The 21,884-nt window shown below is 40.9% G+C and overlaps 1 protein-coding gene across 2 annotated transcripts in view; it reads left to right on the top strand.

Annotated features, from left to right (window-relative positions):
• The window catches only part of LOC107374708 (potassium/sodium hyperpolarization-activated cyclic nucleotide-gated channel 1), a 108,328-nt gene extending 86,444 nt beyond the window's left edge, over window positions 1–21,884 (top strand). Inside the window, exons 6-9 of one of the 2 annotated variants that reach the window (XM_070552789.1) lie at window positions 1,878–2,118; window positions 12,683–12,847; window positions 16,211–16,274; window positions 20,583–20,920. In XM_070552789.1, the coding sequence (XP_070408890.1) occupies window positions 1,878–2,118; window positions 12,683–12,847; window positions 16,211–16,274; window positions 20,583–20,769 (657 nt within the window). In that variant the 3' untranslated portion in view covers window positions 20,770–20,920. Of the gene's footprint in view, window positions 1–1,877; window positions 2,119–12,682; window positions 12,848–16,210; window positions 16,275–20,582 lie in introns of both variants that reach the window. The other variant, XM_015942906.3, reaches the window with a different exon arrangement.

The raw sequence follows: 21,884 nt of genomic DNA, 5'->3' as shown, positions 1-21,884 counted from the left end.
TAAAGGCAGAATTTCTTTGTTCTTTAGTTTTAAAAAGATAGACCGTTTCATACAGATCACCAATGCTTAGAGGTCAATAGGATGCACCATGCTTGCTAAGGTCAAGGTCAAGGTCAGTTTTATTTACAGAGTGCATTTACAGCAGCAAAGCTACACCCAAAGTGCTGTACAACGTTAAACAAATCAAGGTACAACAAATCAACAATAAAAACCTAAAATAAGATGAGCACACAACAGTCACAATCTATAATAAAACTGTTAAAAACTATTAAGACAAGTCAACCTGCATGAGAAGCCAGATCAAAAAAATGCATCTTATGAAGGGATTTAAAATGCTCTAGATTCTGTGTGGTCCTGATGTTGAGTGGTACAGTAGCTTGTTCCACAGTTTGGGACCAACCACAGAGAAAGATCTGTCTCCGCAAGTCTTATGGTGTGTTTTTGGAACTGTTAAAAGAGCTTGAGGGATGGACCTCATGGTTTTGGAAGGGAAGTAAGCAGACAGCAGCTCAGAGATGTAAAATGGGGCCAGGTCTTGAAGGGATTTAAAAACAAAAAGTAAAATTTTGAAATGGATCCTTGTAAGAGACAGGATGCCAATGGAGAGAGGTCAGCACCGGGGTTATGTGATCCCGCTTGCTGGTGCCAGTCAGCAAACGTGCCGCTGCATTTTGGACCAGCTGAAGCCGGTGTAGGGAGGACTGGTCCAGGCCAGAATACAGGGAGTTGCAATAGTCCAATCGGCAGGACACGAACAGATGAAGTAAAAGGACCCAGATTAATGGAAAATTGGTGAGTGCTAAGGTGTGTGTCTTCCTTGGAGAGTTGATGTAATGAACAACTCCATGTTTTAAAATCTAATCTTGGTTGTTCTTGGATTGTGATTCCCAAACTTCCTCTCTTTACAGGTATAAAATTTATAAAATAACGAAAGAGGATTCCTGTTCTTTCAGTTTTTAGGTGCATACATTAGCTGTGTTTCGACTATAGGAGTTCTGGAAAATTTCAGGGATGGGGCAAGATGACAGGGAAAATATGCTGACTCCATTGTGTCTCCATAAAAAAATCAGCCCTTTCAGGTCAAGATTTCAGCGTATCGCAAACTTTTTGGCCCAGAGAGCGGTCCTTTTGGGCTGGACCGCTCAAATAGAGACACATGCATACATAAGTTCCAACTGTTGATGTGAAGATGTTACATTTTAGATCCTCTAAACTTCATCACCTTTTCTTTCCTCTCTTATACTCTCATCTATGAACCATCACAGCCGTTGATGGTTTCCCCAATCTATCCTGGTTGGACATAAAAAATAGTTCCCATTCAGATTCACTAGTTGTGATTCCGGATTGCTGGCAAACACATCTGAGCCATAGCTAGCATTCTCTCTGTAGCCAACAACATGGCAGAGATTGGTTATCTATCTGTTAATGTTCTGTTGTCACGGAGAAGAGTTATCTCTCGCGCGTGGGGTCAACAGCATGCTACTGCATTTGCCAAATGCCCCAGCTTTCCATCTGCACGGCAACAGAGATGTGTGGACAAACAGACAGCAAGCTCCTAATCTCCTGCAGCGTACGAGAGGACAGGATGAAACCAGAGACATGGCTTGTAGCCGACACCGGAGGGCAAACTCATCAGGGTGTGACTCGTGTGCCAAAAAGTTTCCTCCCAGGAGAGATATGGGAAGTGCTTTAGCAGCATTAAGACTAATGCTAAAGTACTATGCATCAAACTTGTTTGTGTGTTCAGACAAGAGCAGCAGAAATTGGAAGGTTTCTTGAGGGTATTTTGTGTCAGGGTCTTACTGCTGCTCGTTATTTCATATTTTGGATGGAAATAAATAATTTATTTGGCATATATCCCATTTTTCCACCTCTAGGAAATAGTCAACTTCAACTGCCGTAAGCTCGTGGCCACCATGCCGCTGTTTGCCAATGCAGACCCTAACTTTGTGACCGGGATGCTGAGCAAGTTGAAGTTTGAGGTTTTCCAGCCAAATGACTACATAATCAGGGAAGGCACAGTCGGGAAGAAGATGTACTTCATCCAGCACGGCGTTGTGAGCGTCATCACCAAATTCAACAAGGAGATGAAGCTGACTGATGGATCTTACTTTGGAGGTATGAACAAGTACTTTCTAGCTTTTTATGAAATGCTCAAAAAAACTGCATAACACGTTTTATATGTCAGTTCTGCCACATGTTTGCATGGCAACAGCTCGAGCCCTTAATGCTATTGAGTTATTGTAAATTCTCAGAGTTAGACATTAGTCAGCTTCTGTGGTTACGTAACTGCTCATCTGGTAGCTGGAGTGAGCCAAGGCATGGATCAGGCATCCCTCAGGACATACAGAGGTCCCTCCCCCTCCCCCTTCCTCACCCTCACATGCACATCCACCCCCCTCCAAAAAGGTTCTCGCTGCATTTACTTGGCACTACCCACAAGCCGTCTCAGTGGACTCTTCCTTCTGTGGAAAGTCAGGAGCGATTTGCTTGTTCTATTCCTCCACTCCGCTCTTTCTCTCAGCACGTCTCTCTCTCTCTACAAGACATTACAGATTTCATACATTTTTTACTTGTCAGTTGTTTACTTCAACAAAATCCACATGTTGTGTCTATTTGAAGGCAAAGCAAGCATTCCTATTTTAGGGCTTCTTGCATATTTTATGTTTCGACTCCATCCTTAACTATGCAGAGAGGCAAAGGAGTCTAAGAATACCTTCGCTTTAGAGTTTCTGCTGAACACGTTGCAAGCCTCGCAAGTGAATCGAGGAAGACAGTAAATCAAAATGAAAACAAGTTACCTTCCTACTTTTGATGCCAAACAACCCTTCTAAATCTGACGGCTCTCATCAGAATTAGGAAAATTATATACTTGAAATATTTTGTTATTATGATTTTTTTTTCTGCCCCCTCTCAAACAATTCAAATGATGTAAGAAATGGAAAAAAAGTGGTTTTCCACCAACAACTGAGCAAAAGGCTTGATGAGAACATTTTGAAAAAGGAAAGAAAAGGTCAAAGTAGACTTCTGGAGATGAGACAGGAACCCTGAAAACGAGATTTGTGGTACATCTGAGGGGTCCGTGACCCCCAGATTCTGATAAAGACTGAAAAAGAAACTGAGTGTTTCTTCTATGCGCCTTAGTTTATCAACGTCTGTTTCAAGGTGTGAAAATGCACTTTTTATCTCCTGCAATGCCCTTACCCTTCACTGCTCTTTCCCCATTTGTATGGCATTAGTAGATGGTCATCATTGTCTCTCCTCTTAACAACCATGACCAGAATGAAAATTTTGTGTGAAAAAGTGAGACAAAACCAGAGAGAGAGGAGAAATGAAACAAAGCCATAGGAAACTAATGGCATGATAATAAGCAAGACATCTCTAAGGAGAAAAGGTCACGAAGCAGTACAGCACCTGAATGCAGAAACAAGAGCACTACAGGGCTGGATGGGATTGCGTAGTATCATGCAGCTTGTTGTGTGGCTCTAGGACTAGCGGAGAGATGCGAAGACAATGACAGACAGCAGCAGATGAGGAATCCTTTCGTGTCATGATCCTGCCATGCCCTGACCTCCATGCACCATCATTCATCTCATCAGCCTTCATTCATCACACCTGGTCACACCACCCATGCCTGTTCCCGACTCTGCTTCTCGCCTGCTCCATGGACCTCTTACAGATCTTCCTGGTTCTGACTCACGCCTGTTCCCGACTCTGTCTCCAGCCTCGCCCTCCACGGGTAACGCCACGTCTTAGCTTTTTGCTAATAAAGACTTTTAAAGTGTCTTACCTTGCCTCAGGGTCCATATGGGTCTTCAAGTCCAGTCATTATAGAATAATCTGCCCATACATGGACCCGACGCAGACACAGGACTGGCAAAGCAGGAGTTGAGCCAACGTACAGTACAAGCTGATTGTCATGGATCCAGCAGGTGAGTTTCTCATGCTCCTTGAGGTCATGGAGTTGGAGAAGGTACAGGAGTCACCATTCTGGGGAACGCACCTGGCGATCAAGCCACCACCTCACAGAAGGCCGGACCTGCTGTGAGGGATGTACACCTTCCCCAGAACCCTCCAGCACCACATTCAGGTCCAGTCGTGGTCCCACCTCCATCCGTCCAAGAGGCTCCTGGTCCGTCATCGCCGGGCCCCAGAGCCGCGTCTCATCGTTCGGCCTGCCTCAACGCCGCCCTCCTGAACTCTGCATCCCCGTGCGGCCTCCCGGTCGCCCTCCTGACCTCTGCTTCATTAGGCGCCCTTTACTGGGCCCGCTTTATGTTCTTGGATTCTTTCTGTTCTGGTTTCTGGCCCTCCTTCCTGGTCCCCCTCCTCCCGTCCTGCTCTGGTTTCCTGTGGGCATCTGGTATACGCCCTTGTGGGGGGGTTCTGTCATGATTCTGCCATGCCCTGACCTCCAAGCACTATCAGTCATCTCATCAGCCTTCATTCATCACACCTGGTCCTCTCATCAAGCTCATGCCACACACCTGCCTCTCCTGCTACATAAGATCCGGCCTGCTCTCCAACCATTGCCAGATTATTGAACGCTCTTGCTTGTAGCTCTTCCTGCCTGACCCATTGATCATCGACCTTGTTTCCCTCCTCCACCTCGCTTCACATCTGACCCTCGGCAGGAACCCTACCTGTATTCACTACCCGCGCCTGTCCTCTACCACGTCTCTCGCCTGCTCCACAGACCTCTTACAGATCTTCCTGATTCTGACCCATGCCTGTTCCCCGACTCTGTCTCCAGCCTCGCCCTCCATGGGTAACGCCACATCTTAGATTTTTGCTAATAAAGACTTTAAAGTGCCTTACTGTGCCTCAGGATCCTTACGGGTCTTCAAGTCCAGTCATTACATTTTGGGCTTGAATGTCTTAGTCATGAGAGACTCACTCTGCTCTGTTAGTCATAAGGAAAGAGGAGGATGGGAGCTGCTTGACGTGTTGGTAAATTATCCATGATGCTCCAGGAGTCAGCGCTTGTGACAAAACAATTGACACGTGTCAAACTGCATCATGGGAAGTGAGAGCAGTGACTGACTTACACACAGTCACACCTACAGTTCTACAGGTGACAGCGCTGACATTTCTGAAAATGCTACCAGTGTGGGTGTTTCCTGGTTCTTATCATGGAAATCATGTCAGTGCAGCAGAATAACTGGCAGCTGAATGTGTGTGTGTGTGTGTGTGTGTGTGTGTGTGTGTGTGTGTGTGTGTGTGTGTGTGTGTGTGTGTGTGTGTGTGTGTGTGTGTGTGTGTGTGTGTGTGTTGTAATAAAGGTTGTTTTGCTAGTCTGAAGTGGGTAGTGGGTCACTGTCATCTTATCAACCTCAGCACAAAGATGCTATTTTTTTCTTCAAACACATGATGACTTCTTCAAGAACCAACACTAAGAATTTCTACTTTGACCAAGACTTTCAATCAGTTTAAACCAAATATGCAAAACGACATTAGGTAGTGAACCAAGTGATATGAACTGGTTCCTCTAAACCTAGCTGCTTAAAGAGCAAACTGCAGGTTATTTTTTATTTATTTCATATAAAATGTCAAACAAATACTATTTGAAAAGCCTATTATGGGTATTTTGTTTTACAACACACAACAGTGCATTTTTTTCAAGTAAAAAATGGCCTTTTTCTGCAAAGCTTCTAAAAATTATTTTTTTCCTAAATGATGTTAGCACACACGTTTAAGCTAATATCATGCTCTCACCACGACACCTGGCCTACTTGCCACTGATTCTCCTGAAACCACAACTCAATGTCTCTCCTTTGGCCATCGTTTCTCCCTCTGGGGCGTGCAGAGGGCTCATAACTGCGTGGTTGTGGTTCATCATAAGTATAAGTATAATTATAAACATCTCGTTATTTTGAAAGTAGAAAAACTGACCCCCCCCACCCCCCCACCCCCCCCAAGCTGACTGAAACAGCTTAAATGCAAACTTCCTCCAAGACTGAGACATTAGAATGTTTTATGATTATTTCACTGTAGAATTCCTTTGGATAGCTCATTACAGTTAAAGAGTAATATACATTGTTATATTAAAAAGAAATACTTTTATTCTTTACATTCAGGCAACTCAGGTTAATGGATCCAGTTGACGTTTAATTGGGTGCTATAGTGGGGCAGCTGGTAGCTCTGCTGCCTCACAGCAAGAAGGTCACAAGTTTGAATCCAGGTGTTTCTGCACAGAGTTAGCGTGTTCTCCTCATGCATGCATGGGTTTTCTGCAGGTACTCTGATTGGCTCCCAGACCAAAACATGCATGTTAGGTTAAACAGCCAACTCTAAATTGTGTGTGTTTAAGTGAGTGTGTGAAAGCCATGTGTTTCTGTGTGGCCCTTAATGTTCAGGGTGTCCCTACCTAAATTATATTTCTACCTGATAAAAATTAATGACATATTAAATAAAACCCCACTGTCTCTCAGTGAGTGGCTGTGACTAAATAACTGCATTTAATAATCTTCTGTGGCTCTTAATTCTTGTTTACTGAGTCTATTTTTGGTCACGCATTGAAAGAACCTCTAGTTAGGCTAAATGATCTCTTCTGGTTCTAGAAAAAGGAAATATATAAAATAATTATTAAAAAGCACATTTATGTGAATTAAGAGAGAAAATTGTTACAATTTATACTCCAAGCTTAGAAAAGTAAGTGGGTGTTGATTTATTGGAAAAGGTGTAATATTTATATATTTTTAAATAATAACAACTATAAGTTGCACTTTATTAATCTCCTTTGGGTGATTCATCTGCATTTGACCTAACCCTGAGGAGTGGGCTGTTACTTGTACAGCACCTGGCCTGGAGGGAACACATGGTCTGCTGTAGACCAACATGAAACCGCTCACCTTCAGTTAACAACTCCTCTCTGCATTCAGTCAAGAGTTATGCATCTTGCCAGTTCATGTAACTGATATTGCAGCCCGACTGTAGCCTAGTGAACTAGACCAAATTCTTGCTTTGCAAAGTTTGGTCTAGGCACGCTCCATTGGAACCTCCGAAGCTCCTACCAGGACTCTGGCTGGCCAATCAGCTCTCTAGAGGGGTTTCAAACACATAAAGGGCTATGATTGGTCCATAAAGCTTGGTTTATGCTTGACGCATTCACTTTCCGCTTGGTGATGCGGCTCGCGGATGGAATGCGCTTCACAACTTGCAGCGTTTATGGTTCGTGCGGCTCGTCTCTGCTGTGAGCCAATAATCTCCCAAACTGAACGGGGCAGCATGGAGCTCTACACGGCATGCATCCAACACTACACCATAGTAGAAGTAAAAACTGCTGTTTACAACATGGCATTTCCAGCATTTTTAACAGCGTCCTCGTCTTTTCTGACAGTGCGAGCTATTTCTCTCCACGAATTATTAACAACATGTTGATCATGGTGATCTCTGAGAGCTGAATCATACAAATGTCTGTATTTACGAACCTCTGCCATATTAGTTCTTGCCAGTCTGCCATGTTTTTCCGCGTCTGACCGTTCGCATGGTTAGAAATTTTCCTAGGTGCATGTTGCGGAAATTTTGGGCCGTGCGGAGGCGCTGTGGAGGGGCGTGGTTGTTAAAATGACGCAATTTTGCCGCGCGGAGCCGTGCGGACCTCGCGGACGCGTCAAGTATAAACCAACCTTCAGGGCCGTTGCTAGCTATTTTGGTGCCCTAAGCACAAAGGCTTCGTGGTGCCCCCCCACCCCCACCCACCCCGCAGAAAAAACAACACAATAACACAGTATTTGCAAGCACTTCGCCTTAAATTATCTTTAATTCTCTTGTATGCACAAACTGCTTATTATTTACAAAAAGTAGGACTGATATTTACATAATATAACATACTCAACACAGGAACTTCATATTGTTATTATTTAGAACTATGTAACAGATCCACACACCACAAGCACCGGTTGTGGCACATGTGTTTCTCCAATGTAATTTTCAGATGCTTTTTCAGATCCAGGACTCACTCTGCCTTCAGAAGTGCTGGCTGTGGGCTGTGCTCGGTCTGTAGGTGTGCTTTACTTTATAATTCCTGGTCAGGGCTGGGTGATGTTGTAGAAGGTTCAGACGTGATGGCTCTTGAACTGCTGGTGGATGGCTGATCTGAACTTTTGGCTTGAGCCCCTCCTTGAATGTACTTGTTCATTGAGCCTGCATTCAAACACAAAAGATAATTTGTCATATTCATTCTATAATAAGATAAAAGTTTTAAACCATGGTAAAAAAAAAACTGCAATAGATTATTTATAGGTTTATATTATAAATCACTGGCATGTGATATGACTAAATTCAAAACTATTTAACCTTTATTAAGGACTAGAGAGGCACAATGTACACATTTTATACACAACTAGAAAATTCTGAATATGAAGGGAGGAGGTTAGCATAATGGACTTTTTTCTTCAAATTATACCATCAGCAGCTGATGTTCCTCTTGGCCCGTAAATGTTTATGAAATATATATCAACATAGAGCAAATACCTAATTAGAAAATAGGTTTATCTAATTTTTCATGTTAAATCTCAGTTACATAGCCTATAGGCCACATAGGCTATTTAATAATGATATAAATCATGTCCATAGTTAACTCATGATTAATCACAAACATCCGCTTATTTAAAAATAAAATGTCTTACTTTACCTTGACGGTGTTTTTGTCCTTCCTGTTTTTGTGATATTTAAGTATTTGGGTGGACAAATATGATTCATTTGTTTATTTCTGTTTCAAAACAGCACAGATGGGCCTATCTGACCTCACAGAGGAAACTTTATTTTACTTGAGAAAGATGTTTTAAGATGAACTTATTAAAACAAAAAAATCTTCAAACTCTTCAAGGTCTATTTTTAGATGAACAACCTTTAACACCGTTCAGACTTATTTTTTAATCGCACGAACAGGCTGAATAAAAGCCCCTTTGTTGCATTTAACTATTTCTTCTTTAAAGAAGTGCTGATTCAGAAGAGAATAACTGCATTTAGGAAGATGATGACTTGCTACGTTGTTTTTCTCCAGCAGTAAAAAAGCTCTAAAGCTTCTCTGAGTTTCTCTCCCTCTCAGCCTCTCTCACTTAGCTACTAACGAACGCCCGGTAGGTGGACGGGAGGCTGCGGGACAGAGTGGCGCATTATACTTTTAACAGACTGGAGAAGCAGAGAACAAAATCTGCCCAAACCACGCAGATAGAGTCAAAATGTTAAATGTACGGAAGCAGAGAACGAAAAACACCAAATAAAAGTCCTGAAAAGCAGCATGCTTATACCAAACTAGGCAAAATTTGACCATGAACAGATTAACTAACAGCAGTAACAAGTCTGAATTTAAGCTAGGTCAAACGACCCTCTGAACTTGACCACACGTGTTTAGAATTTAGAATTAGGAATAGATTAAAAAAAATTAAGAATTTCCATTTAAATACTTGTCTTACCTGCAATCGAAGCAACAGCATCATCCCGCTGTTGCTTCTTTTGTCTATTTACTGCCCCGGACTCCTGCAGCCTTTTCGGAGCCATGACTGTGCCCGCTGCGCTGCATCCTCCACGCGGGGGGGTGGGGGGGGTGGGGGTGGGGGTGGTGGGGGGGGTGACGGTGCGACACGGTTCATCTCCTTTCCGTTTTGTGTTGTTTTCTCTCTGTAAACATGCTGTTAACTTGCTTTGCACATCTTCTAATTGAAATCTGTCTTCATCATATATATATTATTTTTTCATAAGCTTGCGTTTGGTGCCCCTCCCCCGGCGTGGTGCCCTACGCGCTGTGCGTGGTGTGCGTGTGCGGAGCGCCGGCGCTGCCAACCTTAATGGTGGGCCAATCACAGTGCTCTATCTGCTTAGTGAACAAATCACAGAGCTTTATCCGCTTTGTGGGCCAATCAGGGCACTCTATATGCCTGGTGGGTGGGATGATGCAACAGAGTGAAACAAGAGTATGTCACAGTCATTGTCCAGTGGAATGCGGAGATCATTTGAAAGACAACGGTAGAACCCGCCCCACAACCGAGAGCCGTCAATGGAGCGTGGCCAGACTAAATAATACATTTATTTAGTCTGGCTTGCCAGGCTAGCCCGACTGCTATTGTCCTCCCATTTTAGACCTGAACTGACTAGTTGACAGCTGGACGTTGCATCTTCCAAGCTTTGTAGCAGAACAGCATAGTTCCTAACAAACACACACTGTCTTTCTGTTGCCTCCTGTCTGATAGAACATGCAACTCGGAGCTCTTTTCTATCACCGTCTCCTTTTTCTTTGGTTCTTTTTTTGTTAACAGAGGCTCCATTCACAGTGAAAGGTGCTTTTCCATTACAGCAGCACTAACACCTTCTTCACACCCACAGCTTGAGTGTCGCACGCGCATCCTGCACATTGTGCGTTCTGTTTTCGTGGCAGCTCATGGCAGAGCCTAAGATCACACAACAACAAGTTAACATTTAACCATGCAAGGAAGTGATGGAGCGGCCTGCATGCAAGTGAAAATGTAATAGAAGGTTATGCAGTGCTGCGTAATGCTAGATTAATGAGAGGTTATGCTAGAGGAAGGGAATAATGAATGGATACGACTCTGCAGTCTTGTTTTGGCTACTGTAAATGTCAAATGTACAAAGCTGTGTAAATTCATATATTTTCTGAAGCTTTAATGGGTGCATGTTTCTCCTTAATGTTCATGGTGAAGTGTGTTATTACACCTGCACATCAATACTTCTTTTTGCAGGCTTTAAGTAGGGATGATCAATATTATTGGTCTAACATTAATATCAGCCAATGTCTGCGTTACATTTAATATTGGAAAAATCTGTATCGGTTTTCAGTCTTTTAATGACACTTTAACATACCATACACAGAAAACGTCAACATTTGTCCTGTTAAAAAAGAAGTAGTATTAGTTCATCACAAAGACAAAATGAACCTATTTCATATACCATTCACATATTATATATAAAACTCTTCAGCTACTTCTCTGTCTCAAAATCTCAAAATCTGACAGATCTGAGGTGAGATTTTTGAGATAGTATAGTTTGGCACACAGAGCAGCTGTGGCTACAATGTAGCTCATCCCCATCAGTGTGTGAATGGATGAATGATACACTGTAGTGTAATGCGCTTTAGAGTCATCTGGGTCTGAAAGGCGCTATACAAATGCAAGTCATTTTTCATTATTGTTTATTTCCTTGAGTTGCAAAAAGAAAATATACAGTCCTGGCCTGCCAGACTCCTCCTCTGTTTAATTCTGCACAGAGAAAGGGTCTGGGAACTCTCCTATTCAAATAACCCCACCCCCTGATAATTCTAACCGAGCCAATCAGCGCTGAGTAGCGTACGTCACACACCACAATGCCGATTTTGTCATAAACATGGTGACTGAAGTAGAGTTCGCTGCGGCTCTTTCCTCTGTTCTAAGTGACTTGAATGTCTTTAAAATAACAACAAGTAGATGCATTAAAAGCCTTTCTTCTCAAAAAAATAAAAAGATGTTTGCGCCGTTGCCAGACACCATTTTTTTGCTACAGCTAAAAAGCTACAGCCGGCATTTCCATATTTTTTCTGATTGGTTATTTTTGAGCTGGCTAGTCCCACCCCTCATGTGACTCTCTGCCTTTGAGTAACCAGACGTACGCTGCTTAGCGCTGATTGGCTCATTTAAAATTCTCAGGGGGTGGGGTTATTTGAATAGGAGAGTTCCCAGACCCTTTCTCTGTGCAGAATTAAACAGAGAAGGAGTCTGGCAGGCCAGTCTAGCTATCTAAGCACTCCAAACTTGAAAAATTCCCGTCCATTCGTTTTCTCTTAGTGTTTGGTTTTAGGAATTATGTGCCTAGACCCGCCTGTTCCATTTGTTGGTATGTTCTTTTTTTCGGTCACCCATCTTTTCAGTTTTCTCATTGGATTTTTGTTTTTGTCAATTTTCATTGTCTCTTTCGTCAACGAAAATGTCTAACAGTATTCGTCATAATTCAGTCTTTATTGGCGTGTTTGTTTTCTTTTTGTTTTAGTTCACAAAAATTAATATTTCTCAAAAAATAACAAAAACATTTTGTCAACAGAATTAACACTGGTTTCAGTGCTAGCGCCGCTATTTAGTCGGCGCTAATCACCTTTCCTATAAACTAAGGTTTTTCATAGAGCTACAAAATGTATTTAATTGTTCCGATTTTTCAGCAGAATCCCCTTTTCTTTCTAATTTATCCAATTTAACTTCAGAATGAGGAGAGTGTGGGGCCTAAATACAGTTTTTGATCCATGCATATGGCTCCCGGGTACCACTGGGGCTACAAAGTGAATCTGTTGCTAACGCATTTCTGCACCGCTGTCTTCATATGTCCCGATGTCAGAAACAGGATCATGCAGATGCTGTGAAGTCAGACCCCTCTTTACATACTCATTACATTTCAGAATTGATGCAGTGCGCTGAAGCCTGACACTGAAGCTGAATACTGAATCACATTATGAGACTATTAGCCTTCTGCAGGATGATGAATTATTTTAGCACAATATATGTGACGGTTCAGCTTCTAGGTTTCTGGTTTTATTTACATTCTTATCATCTCTTCTGCTCTCTAACCTCTCTCTTCTCACACTTCATCTATATGATAATGTGTACAGTAATTACAGCCATGATTGCTTTTGTTTATCCCGCTCCTGTTCCTGTTTCTTTACACGCTTTCCTTTTTGTCTCCCTGTCTTCCTGACATTCAGAGATCTGTCTGCTCACCAAGGGCAGGCGAACGGCGAGCGTGCGTGCAGACACTTATTGTCGACTCTTCTCACTCTCTGTTGACCATTTTAATGAGGTGCTAGAGGAGTACCCCATGATGCGACGAGCTTTCGAAACTGTCGCCATCGACCGATTGGACCGCATAGGTAAGACTCTTGACCTTGTGCCCTGTTTACTTGGTGGACTCACTTGCTTGTCATCATGCCTTGTTGTCTTGTCTTTATCAGACTTTGTTTACCCCTTTTTCCTCATAAAAACATTGTGTGCCATCTTGTGTTGCATGACCTGTGTGCATTTTGCTTTTGTCTTTTTTGTCTAAAATTACATTACGGACAATTTTGTTGTTTCGATCATTAATCCTTCTGAAGAAGCACTGTAAAATGTTGTAGTTGGATTAATTGAAAGGCGATGCATGTCGCTGTCCGGGAGGGAGTCAGGTTGGCCTTCCTTTTGGTTTTGTGTTGACCCCTCCCCACTGGAAGCCAGCGAGTGGGTGAAAGCTAACCTCACATGCATGTGTGTGTGGCCCTCTTTAAACTCATCTGCACTCCTGGGTATGAGCAGCACCCCGCCCCATATTAGACGTTTTAAACACAGAGAAGCAGCAGGGACCAAATAAACCCTGATCAGTTTACATCAACAGAAATAGTTTTTCATGACTAAACAGATGATAAACTAAGTGATCTTAATTTAGATCCACACAGATATTTTACAGTTAAAAAGGGATCACTCGCTCCTTCCTGTAAATCAGATCAATCTATTCTGGCTCTAAAGTGAACGTTTGGCACATTGTTCAGCTTCTTCTCAGCCAAGTCATGTTTAAGCTGGACTAAACATTGTGCCGTAAGTGTATAACAAGGATTACTGATGTCACAGGTCATAATAATAATAAGATTACCTCGATTTGAGTAATTCTGTTAGTTACTCTCAAAAAGCCTCAGATACCTCATCTTCATCCCAAATCTGTCAGAACAAAAAATAAACAAAGGCCAATCTGAAACCTATGAAGACTATTAAGGTAAAATAAATAAAATAAGTAAAACCTTTAATATTAAAGTTTACTGTATTTCATATAAAACTCGAGCAGCTTGTTAATAGAAGTTAAGTCTTCTCATTTAAAAAAAGGAGCCAGTGCTTTTTTCCCAGTAAAATATTGACCAGAACCATTTTAATGAGAGTTTAAAAGAAAAACAATAATTGACGTCACTCATTGGTGTTTTATATGTCCTGGAGTTATATTTGTAAAAATCTGCTAAACTCAGGGATAACGGTGTTTGCAATAAACTTTGTGACACAAAAGTAGCTAAAATACTAAATGATTACATCAGGAATCCACAGCATACAGAGCAGTCAAAACATTTTGGCTTTTTAACAACCTAAATGTTTCAGATCAGCCAACAAATTTAAAACTTGATTCTTTGTAAGCTTTCTAAACTAATTTTGCTCACATGAGAAATTAGCTTCCCCTCATGAACTGTGATTTACCACATTTTTGGGAGTTCTGGGTTCACTAGTTGGCCTTCACACGTCACACCCAGGTTTGACTACTGACAGACCTGTAGGGTTAGAAATCATTCTAATAGAACTTTTCTGATCACAAGAAAAAGACTAAAAGATCTGAAAAAGCAACACGTTACATATTGTTATAAAGAACTCTAACGACAAAAGAACACCTGAAGATCCATGGTTCACTTTAACATCCAATTCCTGGATTTTACAAAAGAGAAAAGACAGGAGGACGACTAAAAAGCCTCATGGGAAAGTTCCAAGGAAACAGAAAAAGTTTAAAAAGGCTTCACATTTGCAAAAAGTCATATTGGTGATCCCGAAGAATTTGGATGAAATATTCTGTGGACTGACGAGACAAAAGTGGACCTTTATTGAAGGTGTGTGTCCAGGTACATCTGGTGTAAAAGTAACAGTGTGTTTCAGAAAAACAATGTCATAATACCAGTCAAACATGGAGGTGATAGTGCAATGGTTTGGGCTGCTTTGCTGCTTCAGAGTCTAGACTACTTGCTTTAATTGATGGAGCCATAATTTCTGCTCTCTACTAAAGAATCCTGAAGGAAAATGTCTGACCTTTGACCCTAAACAGGCCGTTTGTGTTGGAAAACCCTCCAGTGTGACCTAATTAAAGCGTGCCTGTAGAGACCAGAGGAGCAACACTCCCCATTCCAAGTTGTCACAAATATCAAGAGAGTTACAACCTGTTGAGTCAATTTTCCCTTCATAATTGAAATAATGATTTGAAATGGCTGATCTGAAATATTTAAGTATGATAAAAATGTAATAACTGATCCAGTCTGTACGGTCTAAGTCTTTTTACAGCACTATATGGATGTCACAGTTTGGAGGACCCCATATGAACTTCTTGGAAAAGCTCAGTGATATTATCTTTATTATAAGGAAATTAAAGCAGAGTATGTGAGAAAATTCATCAGAAAATCTTTCATAAACCAAAACATTCACAAAACACAACCTAGATGAGTTGTAATTTAGCTGCTTATGAACAAAACTTCTAGTGATAGATCAGATCTTTTAAAACTGTTTTCTGTGGTAAGCTCATGATCAGCTGAGATCTTACCTGTAGCTCTTTGAATGGCCTCAGTTTGGAGAAATACAGATAAGCTTGGAAGAGATGGAGAAGCTAACAGCTAGTCGAAGTGGTACAAAAGCTAAAGTAGATTGTTGTTGCTTTACACAAGCCTTTGACTCAAACAGTTCACAACTATTCTTATGAAAACTATTTTATCAACCTCTACACCACCATCTGTGACGATTATTAGTTTTTCCTAAATAAATTGTTGATTTCTGTTATTGCAGAATCTAGTGTAAGTGTCATGTGAAATAAATACAGAGGTGAAGGTCAACATTGATGTGAAACCATGAATTTTAAAGGAGCTCCTTTAAGACAGAATTATTCCAATTTGGTTATTCTGTCTAGCCTTTAGCTTGTCAATCCAATGACCATTAAACATGATTTCTCCAAAGTGAGGTTGTTCAACTGGTAACATTAAAAATGTTAAACTTTCTTAAAGAAATCCTTTTTAAAAGATAAGAACTATTTCTCTAAAAGAGAAAATGTTACATTTTTTTCAGAATAATGACATTTTGAGGAAGTATCAAATGCATGTCCCTAAGAGAAGCCTGAGGTTTTGTTCATTGTGCCCTTTGACGTCAACACCTCTAATCTGCATCTACCATTTTCGTAAGAACTGTACGCTGAGTTAGACTCGCACCATTACTGCTTTGGACAGTGAAAGTTGTGCCCTCTGACATCTCTCAGAGACTAAACATGAAAGGGGTTTTGTCTCATACGATGGAAGATATTTTGTCATGTGATCAGTTCTGGTTGTATCATTTCTACATACTGACTGCATTTGGTTACATGCTTGTCTTGCTCTTAAAGAAAAAGAAAAAAAAATCAAAGGTAACCATGCTTTGATAACAGTAACATGTTGCACATTTGACATTATCCTTTATTTATCTAAAAATTATTTGACCAGGAGTCCATCTTGAGACGAGCTCATCTCGTTTTCAAGAGTGTCCTGGCCGACGAGTAGGCACCAGGTAAACACCTCATTCCCATGTTTGAACAAGAGCAAATTGACTTATTGAGGCTTTGCTAAGTGGATCCAGTCTCAGAATCATCCCAGAAGTTTTGACTTGTTCCAGAAAGTCACATTACCTCTTTAATTTCTGCATCCGTGACACATAACCTCAAGTTACCCACACTAGAACTTCAGAACACTAAAAAATGTCAACCACTGAGACAATCAAGGAAACAAAGTGATCTCATCTAGTCTTACATCCCATTTTTATTTCATTTTGTTGTCGTTTTTTAGTAGAATCTGCACTAAATAATTGGCAGAATTATGCACATAAACACAAGTCATACACCCGGGTTTTTCATGATTTTTATGAATCCTTTTCTGAAAGTGTATTTACAAAAATATTAGTAAAACCTTTACTAATGCCACATATTGTTTATGTTACATATTTCATTATTTATTTGTGTTTTCACCACACTGAACATTTGTTTCTGATTGTCTGACGTCAGATGTTTTATATGTCTTGTGTAAAATAACTTGTAGAAAATCGGCCTTGTGTTTTGCTTCCATTTTAACTTTCAAAGTTAATTTTAAATAAAAAGATCATAACAGCTCCAAATTTTTCAATTATATTTAGAAAGGAGATTCTGAAATAGTTGAACTATTGGGTCTCTTTATCTTTTCTTAATATCACATAGGATATTTGACCAGATGTTGCCCTTGTCAGAACTTTTATGAGGCAGGCTGCTGTTCAGAAAATTAACACATACACCATGTGACATGTTCTTTTCTAAATTAAATATTAAATTTGATGTAAATTTTTTTCAAAATGCAGAAAGTGTAATTTTTTTGTGTTTTAATTTGCGTGTTTGAGCTGGTTGGTTTTCAGTGTAACATTCAGATTAAGCTCAAAGTTCTCTTAAAAGTGATCTTGCTAAAATAACTTCATTTTCCATTTTGCTATTTAATACTTTTGATCGTCACTCAAAAGTATATGGAGCCTAAGTCACGCCCATCTACTTCCGCATCATGGGTCCCTGGAAGAACGAAAAAATGAATGCACGTTAATGGGGCTAAAAACACTATTTTCTAATTCTGCTTATGTACCTTGGATTTCACATATGATGTTCGTGAATTTTAGACACGTTTTGATACCAAGAACGTGCTTATTTTCAAACAGGGGGAAACGATATTTTAGGTTTTGTGTGAAAATAAGTCTAGGACTACAAATGTGCTTCACGAAAGTGGTGACATCGAACCAGACACGGAGAAAACTGAGAGAAAAGGGCTGTAAGTTCAACAAACTTCCCACTGGAGGAAAAAAAACACCATTAATCTGGCCATGTAGTAAGTAGCATCTACTTTAGGGGGGAGGAGAATATGTCACATCACATCACATCACATATGCAATGTGCTGATTTCTGGTGTGTATGCTAATTACGAACCTTTACAATCTAATAAATCTCAAAGTACGTGACTGGCGTGGTCGAAACACCTATCATTACTTTTCATTTAAATAACAGTACAACATATGTGCGATCCAGGGCGTAAGGCAAAACTGATTAGAAAATACCTCTTTTAGCCCCGTTGACTTGCATTCATTTTTTTCGTTCTTCCGGAGACCCATGAGCACACCAGAAAGGGAGGAGAGTTAGGATCCCTAGTTGCTTAAGGCTGAGTGGTCATTACATTTTGATATACTTACAGTATTTTTGATGCACACCTTCTAAAAGTCATATAAGTTATAGTTCAACCATTTACCTTGAAACGCAAGAGACGTTCACTTATTACTGAATGATTTTTTGGGCAATTTAAGAGTTTTTACCGCAACATAATTTTGAAAGACTAAATATGAAATAAATAAATCTTCTTATGTCGTTGAAACACATCTTGCAGCAGCATGATGGACATGCAACCTTGACATTACATGCAGTTCTCTCATACCAGCACTTCAGCACTATAGAGATCTGATGCAAAAATGTTATTTGCAGCATTCATGGCAGCGCAAAAAAATCTCCACAGACTCCAGTCAGATGTGGTTCTGCTCATAGTGTCCTATCATCTTCATCACAATAAGAACAGACTCCCTTTTATGTTTCAACTTCCTTCTTAGCTTCTGATGGCTCCTGCTCTATTGGTTGTATGGGTAACAATAGCCAGCAATGTGTTGGTAGATTGGTAATACATAGGAATTATGTCGTTAAAGCCACATTAAACCATTGATCTTGTTTTAAAAAACATAATGCATTAAGAAATCACTTTGTGCATGGCACTGATTTTTCAATTACATAAAAAGGCATGATGCCTCATGCAGTACCTTCCATAAACAGTAGGTGTCACAACCAGTAAAATAACACAACTGTATCTGGAATGGCAGCAGGAGAAGAGTTTACGGGAGACGCAAGGATTACGTTCTTTGAGCTTTTAGATGTATTATTCTAAAACTACCACAAACGTTGTCTTCTTTGTTATTAGCTAATCTTATTATTCAATAGAACATATAGACTTAACTGTATACTTAATTTAACGTTTCTAATTATAATAAAGTGACTATTTTCAAAATCAACACTTTTTTTGTTTGTTTGACATTTTAGAGGAAAAACCAAACGTCTACTGAGTTTCTAAAGTATTTTTTTCTTTTTTTCCAAAACTCTGCCTATAGATATTTGCTCTATTTTCAGGGATAATGAACTAACTTTAGGCATTTCATGCTTTACATTTAAGTATATGGCACTTTATCTATTTAATGTTTATTTGTTTTTTGAATACAAAATAATAGATTTTACTTTTGTTGCCTTGGCAATGGTCATTATTGACCTTATGAAGTCATACTAATTCATTGATGTATTGTGAGGGTTTTTTTAGTAAGGAAGAAGACATTAAGTACAGGATTAAACATACTTGATGAATTATAATAAAAATATAGTGTTTATAGAATGTTAACATCTGTACACATTATGGTTCTTTTTTTCTTTTTTTTAAAAAAGCAGATTAAAACAGCTTCTATTTACTCTAGCTCTAAGTCTGGACTACTCTGTCAACCCAACAAACTTTATTGACAGTTTTGTTTAAAAATAAATGTGTTTTATTCCAATCTGCAGTGTTTGATCCTTTCACCTTTAACATTGCAATGTAAGCAGCTTGTAAGTTTTCACTAGTTTGGTCTGTGCTTGTTTTAGCTCTTTAACAACCAACCCTGTAGTGATTGTTGTATTAGATTAGATACACAAAAAGAATGCTAAACTTGACATAAATCTATTTTTTAGGAGTTATTCTCTGATAATTGGATTCATCATGGCTTCCCGCCCGGGAGCCTTGACAGATTCAAACGCTGCAGAATTGTAAACTGCGAGGAGAAATTTTCCCCTCTCAAGGACGAGGCTTAAAGATTGATTGACTGTGGCTAAAGCCTTCAGCACACGGAAAGTCTATTCTGTCTTCTTTACCGACAACGCTCCGTGGCTTGTCAATACACAAGGGCAGCAGTAATTACAGGAGGCACGTCCTCTAATGACAGCCGGATGTGGTCGCTAAGTACCTCTTTACTGTGAAGTGTGGCAATGATTGTTCTAAAATATAAGACAGTAATGCCTTTTGGTATCTTAACACAGTTTTACTCCCAAAGCCACGAAAGCGTTTGGTGTTTAGGAAGCCATCTGTCACACTGCGGCCTTGCTTTCTGACAGGCTGGGAAACATTCTCTCTTAAGTACAAAATGTTCTCTGTGGAACGCAACAGAAATGTTGTTTTTTTACTGCGTCAAATAAACAGAATAATGAAAAGCCTTCATTTACATACTAAATATTTCAATTAATGAATAGTTTTCTCCACAATAAAAAGCCAAAAATTAACAGTACAAGTAAAATGGCCCTCTCTTATTGTATATAGATTTTAGAAGCCCTTGTAATGTGTCCTAGTAAAAGTTTTAGGTTATTTCAGAGCTTAGAGTTTCTGTCTTTTACTTTGTCTTTAAAACAATGACCAGTATTGTGATGTGTGGGTACAATCCATCAGTACTTGTCTGTGTTTTGACATCATAGTCGATGCTGTCATGTCACACCTTCACTCCTGTGTCCTTGTTAGTCTCAAACTTCATATCTCTTAGTCATCACCATCCAATGTCCTTTTTTATCTATTTAAAACATCTCTTGATGGGTTTACAAAGACGCAGCATGTACGACTGAATCAATATTTTCAAGATTTGATGTGAAAACACTAAAAACGATCCTGTTTAAACATACACGCAGCGTCTTTGTTCAGCCATTTCTTTTGTTTCCAAAGTTCACCACTATCACTTGTGCTCACTGTTCTCATTGCGCCCCGACAGGGAAGAAGAACTCATTGCTGCTGCAGAAGTTCCAGAAGGATCTGAACGCCGGCGTTTTCAACACGCAGGAGAACGAGATATTGAAGCAGATTATCCGTCAGGACAGGGAGATGGTGATGATGGTGGATCGCAAGCAGTCGGTCACTGGGATGAACTCAACACCAGTGTCAGGAAACTCCATCATTAACTCACCAGCTCAGCCACCATACTCCACGGCCTTTGGCATCACTCAGCTGCAGCAGTCTTCTGTACCCATGACCTATAGTGCTTCGGCTATTGCCAATGCCTCTGTTGCACGCATGCTGCCAGTCGCTGTAGCGCAGGGCGGCTACCCAGCTCCCAGCATTTCCCACGGTAGCCTGAATTCATCTTCACAGACCCCGCTGCAGCAGCAGGGAGCGATCATGTCCCCCTGCTCCTTCACAGCTGCCATGTGTAGCCCGCCTGTTCAGACCCCTTTGGCCAGTCGGAGCTTCCAGTACGGCTCACCCACAGCGTCTCAGCTGTCGCTAATCCAGCAACCCATCGGCCAATCGTCTCTACCCACGCAGCAACAGCTCGGTCAGCAGCCGGCTGCGTCAGCTGCTGCTGCTGCAGCCTCTTCAGCAGGGCAGCAGCAGCAGGTTCCTTCACCTCAACGGGGAGACATCCACAAGAGCACACAGGCCCTACAGTCGGGCAGCTTGAGTCGAGACATCCGACACCTTTCGGCCTCCCAACCGTCACTGCCACATGACACATCCCTGGGGCCCAGAGCTCATCCAGCCTCAGGAGACTCTCTGGCCTCCATTGTGCCACCGACAGCAGCAGCCATCCAGGGAATAAGTCTACAAAGTGGCATTCGCACTACAGTGCCGCAACGGGTCAATTTGTTCCGCCAGATGTCGTCTGGAGCCCTGCCCCCTGTGCGCTCGGCTGCATCTGCGGCAGCGGCGGCGGCGGCAGCAGCAGCGGCGGCATCATCATCATCCTCCACCCAGCACAGGGAACCCCCCGGATCTAGGAGAGATTCTGTTCTCAGCAGTGCAGAGACTGAGCAAGACAAAATGCGTTTTGCTTCAAATTTATGATCCCTGCATGTTTCCCTGCCCATGCTTTTCTTTTTCTTTTTTAAGTTTAACGTGTTTTAATTCATTTTTAAGATGCAGTTAGAACAAAAGAGGCAAAAAGGGGAATTTCTGCTATTTTTCCTCTCCCATTTTCCTCAAGCGTAACCTCACAGAAATCTTGTAAATAAGACCTTGTATTATATTTTAGACAATTTCGTCTCCCCAAACTTAAGAATGTATATTATACAAATAC

Source organism: Nothobranchius furzeri, chromosome 6, assembly GCF_043380555.1.
Source record: "Nothobranchius furzeri strain GRZ-AD chromosome 6, NfurGRZ-RIMD1, whole genome shotgun sequence".
NCBI classification, from domain to species: Eukaryota; Metazoa; Chordata; class Actinopteri; order Cyprinodontiformes; family Nothobranchiidae; genus Nothobranchius; species Nothobranchius furzeri.
Note: the sequence above shows the minus strand (reverse complement) of the source record. Positions and strands in the feature narration are given on the sequence as shown.